Below are 21,276 nucleotides of genomic sequence, written 5' to 3'. Positions count from 1 at the left end.
CAATAATTTATTGATCGGAAAACATACATCGACTATCGATTATTTGTAAATTTTGTTGAACTATTTTCGAGAAAAAAATAGATTCACAGTTCTGTTACAGATAGTGAGTTATTTAAATTTCTTGAACGCTCGGTTTAATGTCACATTTTCGAAAGTGATAAAATTCAATATTACCGCTTGAAATCACAAGAGAGTGAGAAAGTTGCTTAGTTGCTTGAAAGTGGCGATAATCTTTGTACGTGTGATAAATTGAATAGGCAGATAACAGTAAATATTAAAGATGTAATTATTTTGGCCGTATCATCTGTTGATAGAAAAAAATTTCATTGTTATTTCTAATGTACGAAATAATAAAGGTGATCAAATAAAGTGTTTCCACCTACCTGCTGCGTTTCTTCCAAGCACCCAACATTTAAATAGATTTCTCATTTCGGTCGAATAAAGCCAATTTTCAAAGAGCATTAGCATCAACTTTCCGAGTCACTACCTCGACTGTTTGAGATTCTAACCTCGAAAATTCGTATGAACTACATAGCCGCCAGAAACAGAGTTTGACAGCTGAAACTCGGGAGTGGCCAGCCTGTCCGAGCAGCCGATAAAACTCGCGCATGCGCATTGTATGTAGAGTTTCAAGAGATTGTCCCAGTATAGTTAATAAATGAATAAACACGCATACAATTAATACAAGATACTACAAGTCTCATCTTTGAATTCAGCAACGATCATCTCCTTCCATGCGGCTCGGTCGAAAAGCTAGGGACGTCTAGCACATGTATCAAATACATATTTTCAATTAATAAGAATTTAATGTAATCCTAGGAAGGCGCTGCTGGTGAGTAATAACAGAAATTATAAATACCGTCGAATTCATCAACTAAAACTTCGAATTAAACATAAAATCAGTCGAGTATATGAAAATAGGTTGAAAAATGGGTTTTCGATTTTTTGAATAATGTCAAAACAGCGCACCGTCCCAGAAAATCTGAAACAAACTTCAAAAAATTCAGCTTGACCAGACGTTTGTACTGTAAAAAAAACGTTAATCGCTTGAAAAATTCCAACAAAAATGGGCAATATAAGTCTTTGGACATTTTCAACACAGCCACTTTGCGGTCGAAAAATCTGAAATAAATTCACAACACGTATACAGATATCTGAAAAGGCTCCAATATTTCTCATACTCTCCATAATCAAAGTGCCGCGGAAATCGCATGAAACTATAAAATCCCGTGTCAATTTCCAGTGTACAAGTAAAGGTAGAGAGTTGAAATTTCGGCGCACTTGGTTTCTTATGAGACGAAAAAGTTTGGTTTCAAGTAATTCTAATTCTGTTGCAGCATATTTTAGATGCAAAACCCGGCCAAGCCCTCTCTATTGTACTTCTACTAGTGCGAGAATCTATGCTTAAAATTGATTTTTTCAGCCAAGTCGGGATGTCTTTTTACTTTTCCATGCATTTCAATTTACGAATATGGACTCACTTGAATCGCAGTACCGGCGGCTTGCCTCCTCCAGATCCAGTTAGCAACCATTCGTTGTTGTCTTTGTCTTTTGTTGTGCTGTACAAAAACGGAAAATTATTCATTTAAATACCTCTCTGTCAGGGTGAACATCGTAAGATCTCATATGTAAAGAGAAAAGCATTCACCACGCACGTACAACTGATCACGTTAGGCGAAGTGTACCTCATCTAAAGGACATTGTCGAATTTAGCTTCACAATATTAGAAAAGAACTTCAAGCAAAGCGCTTAGTTCGAAAGCAGAAAGATATTATAAATTTAGAGTCCACGATAGCCCGGGACCTCTCAAAGGAATTGGTAAAGATAGGATAGAGCCGCGTATTCAAAAAAGTTTGAGCTGTAGGAACAAGTTAGGAGCAGAACCTATAAATTCTGATAATATTATTATTTCTTTATTTGTATTTTAGTTTTCTACAGTTAAGTTTATAACCCAAATCGCCAAGAGCGAACGATACCAATTGTATTTGATTTGATACTATTAAAGCCTATTTACTGTCAAATTATACACTCGTCTGTCTCGTTGTCCAACAATCTCCACGAACTCATAGCTGCACCTTGAGGGAAGGGGGGAATAAACTAACAGACAGCCAAGGTATTCCCTGGTCTGGAGGATCGGCGGTGTTTAGGGTCAGTAACCCACGACTGAAAATAGGCCGGCGACTCTGTTTACTCTGAGTTCGCAATTAGAAGCGAGTGCTGGAAAGCCCGTGTCTCCGATTAGGTGACAGACGCCTCTCTCACTTGTCTCCAGCTGGAAGCAACGGCCAAACAAGCCCTTGTCTTACTGAAGGGAGCAACGGGCGGAGGTGCCTGTTCACGTGTCAAGGAGGCTTTGGTGATACCTAAGTCCGCATGGTCCGACTGTCCAGGGTTTTTGGGTCTAATAAGCTGATCCAGCTTTTTACCCATCACAGGGGGTTCCTTATATTTATATTCGTTCATAGAAATTAACTAAGAACACCACAATAACGGGTCTTTCTCATAGGCTCTGACCTCGAGAAAAACCGTACTCGTTACAGTACATATAACGTAACGGTAACAATATCTCTCTATATTATAAAAATATAGGTATACCCCCGCCGTGTCAAGAATTCAGCGTATAAGCCCTCAGAAATTGACAGATTTAGCCTCGAACCCACGTATATGCCCTCAGATCTTGACAGATTTAGCTTCATAGATTCCCTTCACTCTCCCTCATGCCTTTCCCCACCTCAGACATTCCATCCACCGTCCACCCTCCCCCTACTTAACCCTTCACCCTTTGATGTCCGAGCTTCAACATTCGACATTTGACCTCCGACCTTCGACTTTCGACCTTCCATTTTCGATATTCGACCTTCGATTTTCGATCTTCGACATTCGATTTTCTATCTTCGACCTTCAACTTTCAATTTTCGACCTTCAATTTTCGACCTTCGTTTTTCGACCATCGATCTTCGACCTTTGCAACGTTTATGCCTATATGACTATGAAGATTCAACCTTTTAGCCCACATATACCGGGTGTCCCATTTTAATCTTACATCTAAATTATCTCGAAAAATATTGCTCTGATCAAATTTTGTTTGAAACAAAAGTTTTAGAGTTCAAAGGGGGACGTTCAAAAAAAATTTTGTTGAAGGTCCCAAATTTACAATAGCGACGCTACGATGGCTGACATGGTTTTTTTTAAGGGAAACCTAACTTTTTTTTATGACAAAACAATGCATTGCATTGAAACTAACAACTTTTGTGAAAAACATTTTTCGATTCAGATTGTGGTTTTCATGTTGGAACTCCATTTTTGACTATTTAGCGCTGTCCGGAAGGTACCATACAAAACCCAAACAAACCCAAATAAACCCAAACGAACCCAAACAAACCCAAACAAACCCAAACAAACCCAAACAAACCCAAACAAACCCAAACAAACCCAAACAAACCCAAACAAACCCAAACAAACCTAAACAAAAGTTGACTATTCCGGGGAAGTCCGACTTTCTTATCATGCGATAAGCATTTCTTTCTTCGCGAAAAAAAAACAAACATGCCCACAATCGTGCAACCTCAGACACGCACACACAGATGCATGCACACTTTTGTTTAGGTTTGTTTGGGTTTGTTTGGGTTTGTTTGGGTTTGTTTGGGTTTGTTTGGGTTCGTTTGGGTTTATTTGGGTTTGTTTGGGTTTTGTATGGTACCTTCCGGACAGCACTAAATAGTCAAAAATGGAGTTCCAACATGAAAACCACAATCTGAATCGAAAAATGTTTCCTACAAAAGTTGTTAGTTTCAATGCAATGCATTGTTTTGTCATAAAAAAAAGTTAGGTTTCCCTTAAAAAAAACCATGTCAGCCATCGTAGCGTCGCTATTGTAAATTTGGGACCTTCAACAAAATTTTTTTTGAACGTCCCCCTTTGAACTCTAAAACTTTTGTTTCAAACAAAATTTGATCAGAGCAATATTTTTCGAGATAATTTAGATGTAAGATTAAAATGGGACACCCGGTATACCATTATACCTGTGAAGACTCAACCCTTCACCCTACGCATATGCCCTTATAGCTGTGAAGATTTAACCCTTTATCCTACATATAGTATACCGCAACACCTATGAAGACTTGACCCTTCACCTTCTGTATATACATTTATCTAGGAATCAGGGATTCAACACTTAACGCTTTATACATATACATCTCTATACCTACAAAAATCTGAACTCTTACCGCGTTCTCACCCCTCCCAGCCAAACCCAAAAATAGGGGTTGACGCGCGAAGCGCGCAGGGGGGTGAAGCCCTCCTAGTATATGTATACGAGTATATATATGTTGAAAACGGTACGAAGAGTATTCGAGTTACATGATCGAACATACTAACAGTTGATATGCAAGTGACGCCTAAATATCGGCGGAACGCTGACACCGTGATTCTACGGCGTACATACTGTTACAAAGGGTGAAATCACCCGTTTTGCCCCCTTTTAATGATCCAGTAGTCATCATAGATAAAAGAAGTTTATAAACCTCTTATGTCTTCAAAAAGAATAAGGTCACTGCGTCAACCAACATTATTGTAAAAACAGTCTTGTTTCAGACTTTGAACTAGAAACACATTCCCAGCAATTAAAGCTTCTTCTTAGCATTTTATTAACGCCTTTGATTGTGTCTAATTAATCAAACTCACGAATCCTTATTTTATTTTCGTAACGTCTAAGAACGTTACACTGGTGTCAGAAGTGGGATATTGAGTTTTAATCGAGTCAATTCAGTGCGTGAAATTTTAATAAGTATGAGCAATAGTCGTTTGACACGCTCTCGACGACGGAAAAGTGGCGGAAATGAAATCACAGAAAATCCGCGAGTCCCTGAAACAAGATCAACACCTTCAGTGGACCCACTTTCCATTCCTTCGGTGGCCTCGTTCACTCAAATTGATCTCTTGAAAATTATGAACCAACAACAAGAACCCGCCGAATGTCAACATCAACAACTGGTTCAACTGCTTCAAGACAAGCAAAAGCAGCGAGAAAGAGAACTTACTATGCAACAGGAACAGCGACAAAGAGAACCGGAGCAGCGGAGACTAGATAGAGAAGCTCAAGAACGTTTGGAGACAAGTCTACATGACCTGTTCCAGACGACTGTTGCGGCCCTTTAATCCGTCCATCAGATGAGCGGCTCTGGAGAGCCGGCTGTTACTCCTCGAGTCCCAGTAGTTGCTACTCCACTGCCTTCCCTAGTTCCCTCCCCTGCTGTTCAGGGAGTTCAACATCCAGGACGATCCCAGGATGTTCACTACTCAAGGTCTGTTCCTTTTATTAGGGAAACAAACAAATCCCCAATCCGTAGAACTAGCGTAGGTAACGAGGTTGGCTTTTCCGAGCCTCTGTCTCATGTTCAGCCTCGATATTCTCATCTTAGTCAATTGAATAATTGAAGATTACCAGGGGTTACTTCTCAAATTTAATAGAAACCCATTTGCTCTTTGAATCCGCCTATGTTCGATGGAAAAATTCCATGGGCCGAGTATGAGAGACAATTTAATACAATTGCAAAGTATAATCAGTGGGACTCCGCCATGAAGGCCCACAGCCTTGCCTCTTGTTTACGAACTCCCGCGTTAAACGTTTTGACAGCATTATCAGAAGAAGAAATTTCAGTCTATGACAAACTTAGCTCTGCGCTAACATTGAGATATGGCAATGACCATTTAACGAGACTTTATACAGCACAATTACAAACGAGGAGACAAGGGCGTGATAAGGATCTCGCGTCTCTGAGTCAAGACATAGAACGACTATCTCAAGTAGCGTTACCAGAAGCCATATCCAGCTGGAACCGCCACATTCGAAAATCCAAAAATCTCCTATGGAATAATTAAGGGCTAATTAAAGGCTAATTAAATGCTCTATTTTCGAATTAAATGCTCCGCGTTTTTTAAAAGAAATCTGTGGCGGTGCCAGCTCGACATAAACCTGGAACCGCCGCACCGAAAAAAACGGAAAACACCTGAAATTTCGGAAAAGTGTTAGGGGCATAATTGAAGGCTAATTAAAGGCTCTTGGAATTCCTCATCTTTGAATGAATTGCTCGGCGATTTTTAAAAAAAAACCTGTGGCGGTGCCGCTCGAGATGAACCAGACTTAAAAAAAAACAGGCTCGAGGTCAAATTTCAGAAAAGTGTGACGGTCATAATTTGAGTCTAATTAAAGGCTCCCGGAATATCACCCGCTCGAATTAACTACTCCACCTCCGAGGGTTGGAAACCACCTCAAAACTAGAAGAATCGGTGTAACTCATGGACGCAACAACTTACAGAGTTCGTACAGGCGCCAAAATTACTCTAGAATTAAAGGCTCCTGGAAAACCATCCGCTCGAATTAACTGCTCCACCCCCGAGGGGTGTAAACCACCTCAAAACTATAAAAATCGGTGTAACTCATAGACGCAACAACTTACACAGTTCGTACAGGCGCCAAAATCACTCTAGAATTAAAGGCTCCCGGAATATCACCCGCTCGAACTGACTGCTCCACACCCGAGGGTTGGAAACCAACTCAAAACTCGAAAAATCATAGTAACTCTTAGACGGAACAAGTTAGAGGGTTTTTAGAGGCGTTACATTGATTTCTTAATCATAGGCTCTCCGCTGCACAGTTCAAAAGTCTGTGTTACAGAAAATCCATACAAGTCGAAGTAATCCATCTCAATTACCAGATTTCGGTCACTTCAAAACAGTGCGTTATTGAATTGTCTCTGATAACAGAAGAATTTTCAACGACACAAGCCCTGCAAAAATCAGCAGAGAAATTTGAGTGAATTTCAGGGTACACAAAATTTTTAAGTGTTCAGTTGATTTCATGTTTTGTCAACGATCAAACCGATTATTCTGCCCTTTTAGTAGTACAAACTAATTCAAGTTTCACGGGACCGTTTTCCAGTATAGTTCACTACTTCGTCGCTATCAGGAATCATGATACCCCTTTTCAATCCATGATTCCCGAGATTATTTTGAATAGAGTAATATCTGGTTTTGTCCGTAACTTCGTGCTGGTGCATGAAAATGCAGTGCTATTGGATCAGGTGTCAACATTGTTGAAAATTGTTCATCGCTCACAAATTTGTTGCGATAATGGGTTCTGCCCGTATAAGCCAGTCACAGTCATCCAAACCATATTTCACCCTACGTTGACTCGGTTCATTTACGACGATATCGCCCTTGATCCATTGAATTGAATCCACCCATAAATCAGAATCGTAAATCAGTGATAATTAATAATATAAATATTAATAATAAAATATGACTTAATCATGATCACAAAAATGCAGACGAACAGAGGGTATTTCGACAATTAGCAAAAAAAGCTTGTCAATGCCTAAGCGCTTGGAGTAAATTCATTTAAATGACCTGTGTTAAATTCGATTATTTATCAAAAACTCATCAATTTCATTCAACAGTAATTGCTTATAGTACACATTGTTAATATTAAATCTCATCGGTAGAAAAAATCATTTTTATCCAGCAAAATAGCTATTAGTGCTATTAGTTCGAGGAACTCCTCTAAAGAAAATTTTATAGAAGGCGAGATGCAGCTAGATGCAAGACGTACGGGCGTCTCTGCACTACGTTCAAGCCGGCTCTTTGGCAATACTGGTTGACAGATCAGATTTGGAACGCAAGCCGATTAAAATGTGCATTCAATTTCCATAATTCGAAGAACACGCAGGATGGTTCCAGCGGTTCAGCCAATGGTATGTATACTGTTACATCTGTGGCAGACAGGCATAACCGAATAAGTCCATAGATTATGTTTTCGGGAAACCGCGATTTTAAGTTACAGATACTCTGCCGCATCGGGAAAACGGTTCCAGAATTAATTACTGTTGGAAGCCATTCTATTTTACAGAAGATCGAATGTAGCAATATCATTAAAATAATGCAGTCATTATTTTGTTCGTGCCAAACTGAAACAATTCAACTTATTCGGTTATAGCGGGATCCGGTGGACTTATTCGGTTATGCCGGGAAATTGGACTTATTTGGTTTAGCAAAACCACTATATTTCCATTCAGATAAACAAATGTCGACAATTATATATCTTAAAATAAAATACGGATAATAAAGTCCGGCAAAAACTCATTTTTCCAAAAAATGGACTTATTCGGTTATGCCTGTTAGCCACAGAGATATATTGGCATTTTATTCGTTACCACTTGCACAGAGATATAATACCCGGATGCTGTAATTAGCATCCAACGTAATGATAAATATACCCTATACGACCTAACGACACGTATATAGTCGGACTAATAATAATAACAAGAAACAAAATTTACAAGTAAAATTAAACCTACAAAAAATTAATGAAACTATTAAACTACAAATAATAATAAAGGATACAACCGATTATAATTATGATCTGAACCTATGACTAAAGAAAAGTAACTAAACGATATAAAAGTAGTTTCATCCAGTTGGACATAATATACATACATGAAACTGACATTGAATAAACATACTAGTAACAATCACGAAAATTACACCATGAATATTTAGAAAGCGAACTGCAGCAACGGCAATAATAAAAAAAATATTCATAATGTTAGTAATATATAATAATATATATAATAATGATAACGATAGTACTAATAAAGATAAAGATAATAATAACAACAACAACGACAGCAATGACGAATGCGAATTTTTCTCGTATCTTTGTTTATACCAACGACGAAATTCAAACATATTTATAACAGTCGAAAAAATTCGTTTTCTTTTCGAAAAAAAGCTTTCACTTTTTGAAACATATTTGTTATGTTGAGATCATTTGTCTAAACCTACGCTTCTCACCCCTTCTCGGGAGCTGGCTGATATTGTTGCCGCGGTCCGCGGTACCGACCGCACATACACGGGCGCACACTCGTGTGCCTGAACAAAAGCGCATCTCTAGCTAGACAATACTACGAAACACACATTTACGAGTGAAAATAAAAATAAACCGAGTATGTGAAGCCGGTACCGCGGACCCCGGCAACAATATCGGCCAACTCCCAAGAAGGGGCGAGAAGTGACAGCGGGGAAGTGCTGATATTCAATTCGTAAACGAATAATAATAATTCACCCATACTAACAAAACGGCAATTTCCGTGGCGGCAAATCGAGATGAAATGCTGCACTCGGATTGGCCTTGCACTATCGCTTATAATTGAAAAACTATGCGTCGGACGAGCTTTCGGTTAAGAAATTTTCGGTTGGATTTTAGCTAGGTATCACGCTGGCTGATCCGTGGGTCCTAATTTAGGGACTTTGCATGTTGCATTGTTCTTCGCAATTCATCAGCAGGCAACCTACAAAATATTATTAAAATCATTAAACTACAAATAATAACAAAGTATATGACTAATTATATAATCTAAACCTACAAGTACAGAAAAGTATATGAAATTAAAAATATTAACAAATGTGTAAAACTAAACTGAAACAATATTAATAGAACCATTGAACTGCAAACTAATAACCAAAGATGCAACTTACTATATAATCCAAATCTACAACTACAGAAAAGTATGTGAAATCAAAAAAATTAAAAATATGTAAAATTAAACCGACAAAAATTGATAAAACCATTGAACTACAAATAATAACTCACTTGTTGTGTAAGAAAAATAATAACTGAACAAATTGAAAACTTAAATGTACAAAAATGGTCGTTTTCGACCTGGTAATAGTTTTTATCAATTTTTGTTCGATGTTCTACAGGTACCTGCAATTGTGGAGGGAAACTAGTCTGCAAAATTGACAACGGTATCGATACTGCCAGTAACAAAACTCGTCTGGAATGTATTGTGACGAAAGGCACCGGAAAGTGTGGTAAACGATACTTACGGGCGCCAATTCGACGATATATCGCTAAAGAATTGTACACGAAATCAGCCGCAATATACCGTGCCGAAAAAGCTGACACGTTGATGTTACCAGGGGATTCCGAGCCTCTTCAACTGCCCAAGAAAAGTGCTTTGGTTAATGCTAAGCATGAATATATATTGTCAAAGTACTTACATCGTGACCCAATTCAAGCATTGCAAATTATGAAACTGAAGTCAGAGCAAAATACGATTCACGCCATCGGGATGGACCCGTTCCACCTTTTTTACTGGACTAACCATCAGCTCCATGTCAATAGAGCCTACGCAAAGGAAGAGCCAGCCTGCATTTCGATCGACGTTACTGGCAGCATTGTAAAGTCGATAGAAAGGACCGATGGTTCGAAATCCAAGTCCATTTTTTTGTACCACTGTGTAGTACATAATCGAAATGGACAGTTTTCAGTTTCTCAAATGCGCAGCGAAAAGCACACCACTGTGGCAATTTCATACTGGTTAGCGGAGTGGGTTTCTCAAGCTGCTGCATACCCGAAAGAAGTTGTGTGTGACTCATCCAAGGCGTTATTAGGAGCGGCGGTTAGGCTCTTCACGGACTACAAAACTATCGAGGATTATGCCAACGCATGTAATCATACCTCTACGTTGCCACAACGTTACATCAGACTTGATGTAGCTCATTTTCTGAAGATGTACGCAGATTTTCTAAAAAATTCTCCGAGACGAGTGAAGGTCTTTTACATGGCGGTATTAGGCCAATTTGTACAAGTCCGCGACATGCGTTCTGCCGGCGAGATGTTTTAATCGCTGCTAACGGTGGCACGATGTGAGACAGACGGCAACTTATGTTCTGGTCAGCAGTCACAATGTGATTACCATAAATCGAGGCTAAAAAATACCATCAACCCGTCGTTGGAAGCTTTTGAAGAGGACAATAGCCCGCCAATCGAAACTCTCCCGGATGATAAAAGCATCTTTGAAGACATTAACGTCGTCAATTATTGGTGGTCATGGGGTAGAGACATTGACCTAAAAGTAAAAAGCGTGTCAAGAATTGAAGAGGGCGATCACGATAATGCGCATTATTTACCTGCGTTTGCAGATCGCCTGTTGAGAGATATTTGATGGTTCCCATTATGATCGAGTGTATGTCGTGACTAATTTGGCTACGGCCGAGTGCCTGCTACAAGCGCGTCGGTGGAAAGTGAGTTTAGCATAATTAAAACTCACCTATTGAGGAATGATTCTAAGCCGTTGAGGGCGGACGTATTTGTGGCCAAGCGTATCAACTACATCAATGGTCGAACGAAAATTGTCCACGCAAACATCGTCTCCAAAACAGTTTATAATGCAAACAGTGCGGAGGGTAGTATGAATCTCAACGATTCTTATGTTGATATTCCCAACGTAGATGACTCATCTGAATGCCACGATATTATTCCTAGCGATATAGCTCAGGATGGTTTCTCTGAATTCCAACCAGCAATGCGAGCAGATCCCGAGATTAGCTCGTTGTCAATACAGAACAATGAAGTTCTCTTAGCTGCGTCTTCATCTCAAACGCGACCGGTAAAAAAAATTATTGCTCAGTCATGTACACTGTGTTCCTCATCTATTAAACCAGAGTCATAAAAAGCGGTAAAGGAATCCATGGTATGCTTGGATTGTACCAAACTTGAGGGCACTACTTGAGGTGACTTGGTTACTTTAGACGAGATCCCAGAATGTTTTGTTGATCCGTTAAACAGAGATTTGTCCTGTTTCCGTTTAATTAGCGTGATTGACTTCACACCGGCAACCACTCGACGTTCCGCTGACATGGAAAAATCACCTGTCCGTGGAACCGGTCATTACACGAAAATTGCGGTGAGGCCAGCGGGAGTGCACGAGAGGTTTGATGATACTAGGAATAAATCGCAGAGGTTACCCAGTCGGTATCAAGCCAGACCTCACATGCTCATATATTTTGAATACAAGAATTAACATAAATCATAAAAAAAAAATTCAAATTAAACCATCTCAAGTTATTTGGGTGGGAGTAAGAAAATAAAATAGCCGATTCATAGAAGGACAAGAAGATCGAGTTTTCAAAGACGCGAACATCTCATTCATAGAATAATCGAAACATATCCAAGTAAAGTCCAAGTATATAAAATTGAAAATATAGAAAGTCGAAATACAGAGTGTTTAGAGAGTTGGCAAAAGGATATGGATCATCGACGTGGGATCCGCGAATTAGTGATGAGGACGAGTGTAAATGAAACGAAAGTGATGTTGAGATGGAGAGAGATAATGATTAATAGTAACCGAGAATTTTATTGATTCTGATGCGGCGATACAGACCGTATTGCAAGAGAACGTTACAAAGAGTGATGATTTCACAGAGCGAGAGAACACATAGATTACACACATACATGATTTCGAGTCAGTAGACAATACATGAGATACAGCTGATAGGTTTTGAGTCGCGACACGGGCAAGCGGCGAGATTTGACGCAGAGACGGCAAGTAAACATTGCACGCGAGTGTGCGTACATGTGCGGGGACGATTTTGAGTGTCGCGAGACACACATTTAATTATTCGATACTTTGCCGAAACACAGAGGCAAAATATAGAAAGATCAAAAGATAGAAAGCAAAATCAAGAATCTGGGTATGATTTTGTATGATCGAGACGAATTCTGACGATTGTACATTTTGACATTCTACATTCTGATCTTTTGATTTTTTCAATTTTCCATAATTGAATTTTCCACATTTTTTAAATTCTACAATAGATATTTTTGCTTTTTTAAAGATTCGATATTGTGGCCCTTCTATTTATCAATCTTTCTATACTTTCACACCCACCAGGATTTACTCGATTTATCCTTCTTTCTTTCAATTTTGAATATTTTCAGCTGAAATTTGGTGCACATTCACTTCACTAATCCTTTATAGTAGAACTCTCTGTTTACTTTACCTTCAATACAGCTCAGCACTCTGCGTCGGTCTTTGAAGCCTTACTTTAGTTGACACACAATACGTTTCACTAAATGTTTTTCACTCACACGCAGGATAAATCACCGAAATAACCCCCCCGGGGGTGACAAACTAATATCTCCCTGCGAGAGTACGAATGATGTCCGGAGAATATTACTACGTGGGCGAATGCAGTTAAGAAATCCGCGATTTTATCGATTCAATTGTGCCACTAAGACGTTTCAAACGATCTCACAGGTGTACAACGTTTCCCGGAATCGACCCGATCGCTCTATTCACTACAAGCAACTGGCAGCGTTCTCACTGTTCTTGCCGAACCGATATTTTGTCTCACCGGCGCGGCGGCGTGCTCGACACGTGTTGCCGGACCTTTTGTTAGTGAGAGCGGTCAAGTGCGCGCACCGCACACAGCTCTCGCCAAAGCCCAGAGTCGACTCGCAGGTAGGGTTGCCAACCCCAAAATACAAAAGCCGGACTCGGCGTTATGTTTAGCCGGATATTTTGGCCTAAAAGCCGGACATATATTTTTTTAATAACCAAGCGTACCTTTTTTCAAGCCAGACATACGTTTCCAAGGCTGGACATAACTTTCATTATAAAAAACAATTCGATTACGTATTTTAAATGTTTAAAAATGTTTACCTGCTGCCCCGTAAGTAGTGGTGGCTGCAGCTTTGTAGGTGGCCGTGGACATTGCTGAGTACTAATAAGTCACAGTTTTATTCCAAAATTAACCAGTATAACTAGCAACTATCAATAATTAGTCCCATCATCATTTGGTATTTATTTAAAACTAACTCACTAAAAATACGGTTACCGCTGACTGATGTTCAAAATGCATAGGCTGAGCACACCACGCGTTCTTACCGCCGACTAAAAACAAAACCTGCTGCGAGTAGTACAAACAAAAAGGTGAGCCGTTGCCGTGAATCGGCATATGCTGCATTGCTTCGCTCGCTCTGCAGGCGCTGCATCTGCAGATGCATGCGACAAGTAAAACTGACAAAAATCTAACAGAAGCCGGACAGGCCGGACACGTGAATATTTGGCCGGATATGATCGTAAAAAGCCAAACATATCCGGCTAAAGCCGGACGTCTGGCAAACCTACTCGCAGGCCCGTTTCTTTCAAGAGTACGCAGGCTCGATATCTACTCTACGCACTCTTCTCGCTGCATAGTGGCGCACTAGAAGCCCGGGAGTTGACAACAGATTTCATTACACCATTTTCACAATCTTCATTTTTTTTGTATGAGTAATCCGTGTAACATATAACAGCCAGGGTGGCGACAATTTTGCTCAGATGAACATCCTTGACTTTTCCCGTCAAAAGATGCAGAATTTCCGAACTTTTTAACACGAAACTTAGATAATGGTGAGCAGTTTTTACGACCAAAAGCTCTCAAAGTTGTGTACCTTGAGTATATAAATTTGGATCTAAAAAACAAATAGTAATTCTCTGTTTCACATAACTGATTAGAAATTCAACGATACCATTTCCGAAAGTTAGCTGAACTGAAATTACGAAGTCTTGCTACAGAAGTTTGCAAAAGGATTCACGAAAAAAAGTACGTTTTTCCCTATGGTTCATCATAATTATCTGACTCTTCCCGATAGATGATATTCCTTGATTATTCCCGGTTTTCTTGGTCTGTCGCTACCTTTTTTTTTTATTTTTTTTTTATCGCTGGTAAATGCCTTATGCACACCCCGAGATCCGCGTAAGGGCTCTACCCTGATAGTAATATGAACAACCTCCAACGCACGCCCACGACGGGGAGTTACGGGAGGGTTACGATCACAGCAAAAAAATTGACAAACAATATTTATAGCCGTATACGCGAAACTTATTGTACGCATTAATTCGAACATAAGACACTTGAAAAATATCATCTTCCGCCTGAATTCCACGACAAAACTCGTCTTCCACCCACATAAGTGTTGGAATTTTACGAATTTCATCCGTATATTTGAGTCTCGATTCTTACGGTAAAAGATCTATTACAACTATCCGCTAGAATTTGAATTTATTCACTGAATAAATGTATAACATGAAAAAAAAAACTTCATGATAGTCTTCCAATAATTCAGAACAGCAACGATCGTCTTTCAGGCAGGTAGAGATGCAGCGTTGTAGCCTCGTCGCTGACGTGCCACATGCCCAGCGCAGTTTCACAGTCCTGGACGACCGTCATTGTATTTTATAGGTGAAACAATATTCTTTTCGCGTTTGTTATTCTAAAAAAGAGCATCGCAATTAATTTCATCCTTGGAAATACAAATTTTCTTAGATTTTTTTACGCCTGCTTATATGGGTGGGAGTCGAGTTCTGTCATGAAATTCAGGCGGAAGAAGATATTTTGTGAAATTCTTATGTTCCAATCAATGTGTACTAAAACTTTCGCATATGTCTATGAATTTTTTTTGTCAATTGCTTATCGTGAATAGATCTCTTTCGTAAGCCCTCATCATGGCGGTGCATTGGAGGACGTTCATATTCCTATTATATGTTCCACGGATGATTCATTAAATAAATTGATTGTGCCAAAACGACCCGGCTGTCGTTGACTCCTAGGCCAAAAAAAAAAATTGGGGCTTCTGAAAATTTGAAATTTGGAGTAGGAATTTTCTTTATATTACACACTCACTTTCTCAAGCCATTAACACAATTTAGACCATGGTGTCTATCTTTCTACTTACAAGGAAACGTTTTCAGGTGTCCCCCTCCGATTTCGATGAAACTCTGGTATGATATAGAGGGTCAAAATCGATGACATACGTATTTTTTTTATCGGCCCAAACTCATTTTAAAGGGATGAAACACCCCTCCAAAGTTGACCACCTCCCAAGATGATTTTTCTGTTTTGTATACAAGGAGGGGATTTTGATAACTAATAATGATAGTAATAAATACCTTGTCAAAAGTGATGAAAAACACACTTCGAATATTCTCAAGAACTCTTTATTTTAGGGGTTAACTTGTATGTACAAAGTTCATTTTTTACATTAGAAACAAGATGTTCATCAGAGCTCAATGAATCCAACAGCACTGTGAAGAGCATGCAAGAATACAGAATACCTGCTTTCGATTTTTTCCCAAAAACTGAATTCTTATCGACTTTTTTCCCAATATTGCGGATTATGTCTAATATTTAGCCATGAATCATTGAATAACATTGTTTGAGGCTCGCATTCATTCTGGCATCGCTCTCTTATCATTTTACTGTTTTATCATTTTTTTTCAAGAAACGTAAATATTTTTCATTTCAAGCAGACTATCAACTACTCGAAAATTCGATGTGTGTCATGTGTAAACAAGTCATATCTCTACTTGAATTAATTCTATGGCACAGATATTTTTTTTAACCATTACGCGTATCTTTCGGATATTTTCAATATGAAAAGTCGTGAGACCGTTCAGTGCTTGTTAATACGTTAATAACAGAACTTCGAGCAGTTATTGAATTTCTTCTCACGTTTACAATGAAAGTGAATCCAATAAACGTTATTAAACTTCTGTGGGCAGCATTTGAAGTAATGAATATACCCGAGTCCCCGTTAACAAATGATGAACGTGAAATAGTATCGAACTTCGAAAACATTTTATTACAAAGCATGACAGAATATAATAGTGTGGAAATGATTGAGAAAAATTCTCTTGACTTTGAAGAGCCCTACAAAAATCTTGAAACGTTCGCAGTGGAAGATGCAGATTTTCAGGTGCCTTCCGAAGGACCTGAAGATAGCTGTTCCGAAGATGACGAACCTTTAAGTTTCAATTATAAAAGAAGAGCTGTTGAATATAGGAGAAGTGCAAAGACTAAAAAAAATCGCTCAATTGATACGGTTCGTCATAGATATAAAAAAGTCAAATCAGTACGACAATTGCGTCGTTGGGCACACCAAATCAACCAGGGAGGGACATACATGGAAAAATTGGCTCGCATATCAGAGTATACATTGCAGAATATGAAAAATGCCATTGACGCAGGCTTGATTGTTCATGATACGGATCTGCGAAGATGGGCTTTACAGGCCCAAGGACTTATCAGTCGTAAGGATTTTCGATTTAAAGCATCGCCAACGTGGTTACTTCACTTTAAGAAGATCCATCGCATTACTAGCAGAAAAATCAATAAATTTGTCACGCGAAAATCAGTGGAAAATAGTGAATATTTACACAAGAGTGCTGAAGAATTTTTGAAAAGAGTTGAACCTTATATTTCCGAATATGGATTACAAAATATATATAATTCTGATCAGAGTGGTTTCCAAATAGAGATTCATTCTGGACGAACGTTAACGGAAGAAGGAACTAAACAAGTGTCGTGCATAGTACAATCAGTAACTTCAACAACGCACAGTTATACTATACAGCCTACAATTTCAGCGGACCGAAAATTATTATCTCCTTTATTTATTGTTTTAAAAGAACCTTCCGGAACGTTCGGACCTATAGTTGAACAACATTTATTCAGACCGCCAAATGTTTTCATCACAGCTTCCAAATTAGGAAAACTTACTTCAGGTATAATAATTCTTGTTTCGCGCTGCATATATTCAAACGGTATTAATCACAATGATTCATTACAGAGCATTTCAAGATGTGGTTAGAAGAAGTGTTTATTCCAAAAGTGGGACCGAAGAGTCTACTTCTAACTGATTCTTGGAGTGGGCATTGTTCTAGAGTTGTGCAAGAGACAACACCCCCAGACAAAAAGTTGACGACTTTATTGATACCGAAAGGAACCACTGGAAAAATTCAACCTCTCGATGTTTTCGGCTTCCGTATATGGAAAAATTATATTCGTCATTTTTCAGACACCGTAGTTCTTCTTGATTATGATTTAAATTTACATTTAAGGAATAATATAATAAAATTACAGTGTTCAGTTCACAACCAACTGTCATCTCCGCGATATCATAATTTGTTTCGTTATGCATGGCATAAAAGCGGGTTCATTGCAAAGAAACCTGATGAATTTGATAACCCCGTCGATTTTGCATTTGGACAGTCAGCTCATCGGAATTGTGAAATCGAAGGTTGCACGAATGTCGCAGTAATCAGATGTTCTTGGTGTAAAAAATCACTTTGCGTACAGCATTTTTTTCATGAATATCATTATTGTACCGACTATCATCCATAAAGCGATTTATAGATAAACTTGGAACTTGTTTTTGTTTAAAGGGTGTGGCCACGGTAGAGGAAGTAGAATCATGTGCATATTCAACAATTTTGTATTATATAAAAACGTAATTTATTTACAAAACTATTTACAGGTGTATTTAGTGTATGAATCAAAGTAACCAAAAAAAAATTTCTTTATTCATTTTTTCAATGCAAAACGGCTAATAATCATTACTTGTTTTTTGTTTATCTTTTTCCCAGCCCTTACCCCTCAAATATCTGTGCCATAGAATTAATTCAAGTAGAGATATGACTTGTTTACACATGACACACATCGAATTTTCGAGTAGTTGATAGTCTGCTTGAAATGAAAAATATTTACGTTTCTTGAAAAAAAATGATAAAACAGTAAAATGATAAGAGAGCGATGCCAGAATGAATGCGAGCCTCAAACAATGTTATTCAATGATTCATGGCTAAATATTAGACATAATCCGCAATATTGGGAAAAAAGTCGATAAGAATTCAGTTTTTGGGAAAAAATCGAAAGCAGGTATTCTGTATTCTTGCATGCTCTTCACAGTGCTGTTGGATTCATTGAGCTCTGATGAACATCTTGTTTCTAATGTAAAAAATGAACTTTGTACATACAAGTTAACCCCTAAAATAAAGAGTTCTTGAGAATATTCGAAGTGTGTTTTTCATCACTTTTGACAAGGTATTTATTACTATCATTATTAGTTATCAAAATCCCCTCCTTGTATGCAAAACAGAAAAATCATCTTGGGAGGTGGTCAACTTTGGAGGGGTGTTTCATCCCTTTAAAATGAGTTTGGGCCGATAAAAAAAAAATGCGTTTGTCATCGATTTTGACCCTCTATAACATACCAGAGTTTCATCGAAATCGGAGGGGGACACCTGAAAACATTTCCTTGTTAGTGTCTGAAAAGGGAAGGAAGGGCTGAGTTCTTGTAATGGTGACGACGGTGGCGGTAACGAATACTTTTTATAGTGTGAACAAAGGTACACAGTAAATAATCTCCATCACCCACCTGCAATTCCGAAAGTGAAATCAATAACTGCAAGAACAATGCTTCATTTGCGTTACGATGACGTTGGTTGGTGACGATGCTGAAATCCAAGTACAAGACACAAAACTTGCCTAACGAATTCACGCGACACGAAAATTTTTTCGCATTGAAAATCCTGGTTCCTGTTCCATCCAACTGCTCCGTTGATTCGTGAAATTCGTGTGTCAATCACACCCTTGTGGGTGGACTGGAAAGCATTCGATTTGTAAGGGCAGTGTATCGAAAGCCGTTGACTGTAGAGTGATTTTGGTGCCTCTAGAGACCCTGTTGGTTGTTGCGTCCAAGAGTTACACCGATTTTTCTAGTTTTGTGGTGATTTCCACCCCTCGGGGGTGGAGCAGTTAATTCGAGCAAGTGGTTTTCCAGAAGCCTTTAATTCTAGAGTAATTTTGGCGCCCGTACGAACTCTGTAAGTTGATGCGTCCAAAAGTTATAACGATTTTTTGAGTTTTGCGGTGGTTTCCACCCATCGGGGGTGGAGCAGTTAATTCGAGCGGGTGATATTCCGGGAGCCTTTAATTCTAGAGTAATTTTGGCACCTGCACGAACTCTGTAAGTTGTTACGTCTATGAGTTACACCGATTTTTCTAGTTTTGAGGTGGTTTACACCCCTCGGGGGTGGAGCAGTTAATTCGAGCGGATGGTTTTCCAGGAGCCTTTAATTCTAGAGTAATTTTGGCGCCTGTACGAACTCTGTAAGTTGTTGCGTCTATGAGTTACACCGATTCTTCTAGTTTTGAGGTGGTTTCCACCCCTCGGGGGTGGAGCAGTTAATTCGAGCGGGTGATATTCCGGAAGCCTTTACTTAACCTCTAATTATGACCGTCACATTTTTCTGAAATTTGACCTCGTTCCCGTTTTTTTTTAAGTCTGGTTCATCTCGAGCTGGCACCACCACAGGTTTTTTTTTTAAAAACGCCGAGCAATTAATTCAAAGATGAGGAATCCCAAGAGCCTTTAATTAACCTTTAATTATGACCCTAACATTTTTCCAAAATTTCAGGTGTTTTCCGTTTTTTTCGATGCGGTGGTTCCAGGTTTATGTCGAGCTGGTACCGCCACAGGTTTCTTTTAAAAAACGCGGAGCATTTAATTTGAAAATAGAGCATTTAATTAGCCTTTAATTAGCCCTTAATTATTCCATAGGAGATTTTTCGATTTTCGAATGTGGCGGTTCCAGCTTGATATGGCTGTTTTTTTGACATTTACCTTAGGCCGTAAGCTTGCCCGAATATACTTTAAGTTATCTAGCTTTACCGCGGAAACGCCGCGAGCTCGAGACACTATTATCAACTAACCCTGCAACAGTGCAGTTTTACTACCTTGCACTTAGTACCTTGATCATTTAATGACGCAAAATTTTAATTGTCAAATAATACACTTAAATAAATTGAAACATCAAGGATTACAACATAAACAACTTACCTTTCAGACTTTTTAATGATATTATGAGACTTGTGTACAAGCGGTTCCAGGACTTCATCGCTGCTACTTGAAAGCTGAGACGTGCCTGACAAGCTAGATGACGACATCGAGTCTTTGGTACGTTTGCCATCTAGTTTACCCGCTGAGAGCCGCAAGTTGTGGTTCATTTGAGACCGCACAGTTCGTCTGTAACACCAAAATTAATCGCTGTCTAAAATTTTATAACAGTGATACTACAAATTGGTATTGTTGGCCAGTTGAGGAATAACGGGTAAAGGAAGGAAACGAGACCCACCTACCGAACAATACCAATTTAGCAAAATAAATCGTTCAACATTTTTTTTGTTTTTTTAATTACACGATAACCGCTTCTTATGGAATTGTTTATTTTCGTTAACGTTTTGTTGTTTGAGAATTTTTGTACCCTAATTTTCCCAAAAGCTTACAAAAATGTATGAACTGTTTCAGCAATCGGTATTTAAATCTATTTTTATTTATATTTGCATTGCTTTATTGCTGATCGGGGGTACAAGGTTACTCCTATAGCAAGGAGGAGTGGCACTGTTCAGGGGTGCTTACATATCGTCTTACAATGTTTATATATTCAGTGCGAATGCTATTAATATTAAATTCTGGATAACGAAATTGTAAACTCTTTGCAGAATTTTGTGATCTTGGAATTTCAGCACCGTAATCATTGCACTGTCAGGTTTTGCCGCACTTGTAGTTTCGTCGGTATAATGTTTTCTTTGCGGTCCAAATATAGAGCA

At 38.8% G+C, this 21,276-nt stretch overlaps 1 protein-coding gene across 7 annotated transcripts in view; it reads right to left on the bottom strand.

Moving 5' to 3' along the window:
* Positions 1–21,276, bottom strand: part of TTLL5 (Tubulin tyrosine ligase-like 5) — a 289,302-nt gene that overhangs the window by 223,903 nt on the left and 44,123 nt on the right. For all 7 annotated transcript variants that reach the window (XR_006882456.2, XR_011176837.1, XM_069135010.1 and 4 more), the window contains exons 2-3: positions 20,507–20,692; positions 1,482–1,559 (exon numbers count right to left, since the gene is read on the bottom strand). Coding sequence is in view for 5 of the 7 variants with exons in the window: in XM_069135010.1 (XP_068991111.1) it covers positions 1,482–1,559; positions 20,507–20,673 (245 nt within the window). In the remaining 2 variants the exon portion in view is untranslated. The remainder of the gene's footprint in view (positions 1–1,481; positions 1,560–20,506; positions 20,693–21,276) is intronic.

Source organism: Neodiprion pinetum, chromosome 4 (assembly GCF_021155775.2).
Source record: "Neodiprion pinetum isolate iyNeoPine1 chromosome 4, iyNeoPine1.2, whole genome shotgun sequence".
Lineage (NCBI taxonomy): Eukaryota > Metazoa > Arthropoda > Insecta > Hymenoptera > Diprionidae > Neodiprion > Neodiprion pinetum.
The sequence above is the reverse complement of the archived record's forward strand: the minus strand, read 5'-3'. Positions and strand labels throughout refer to the sequence as shown.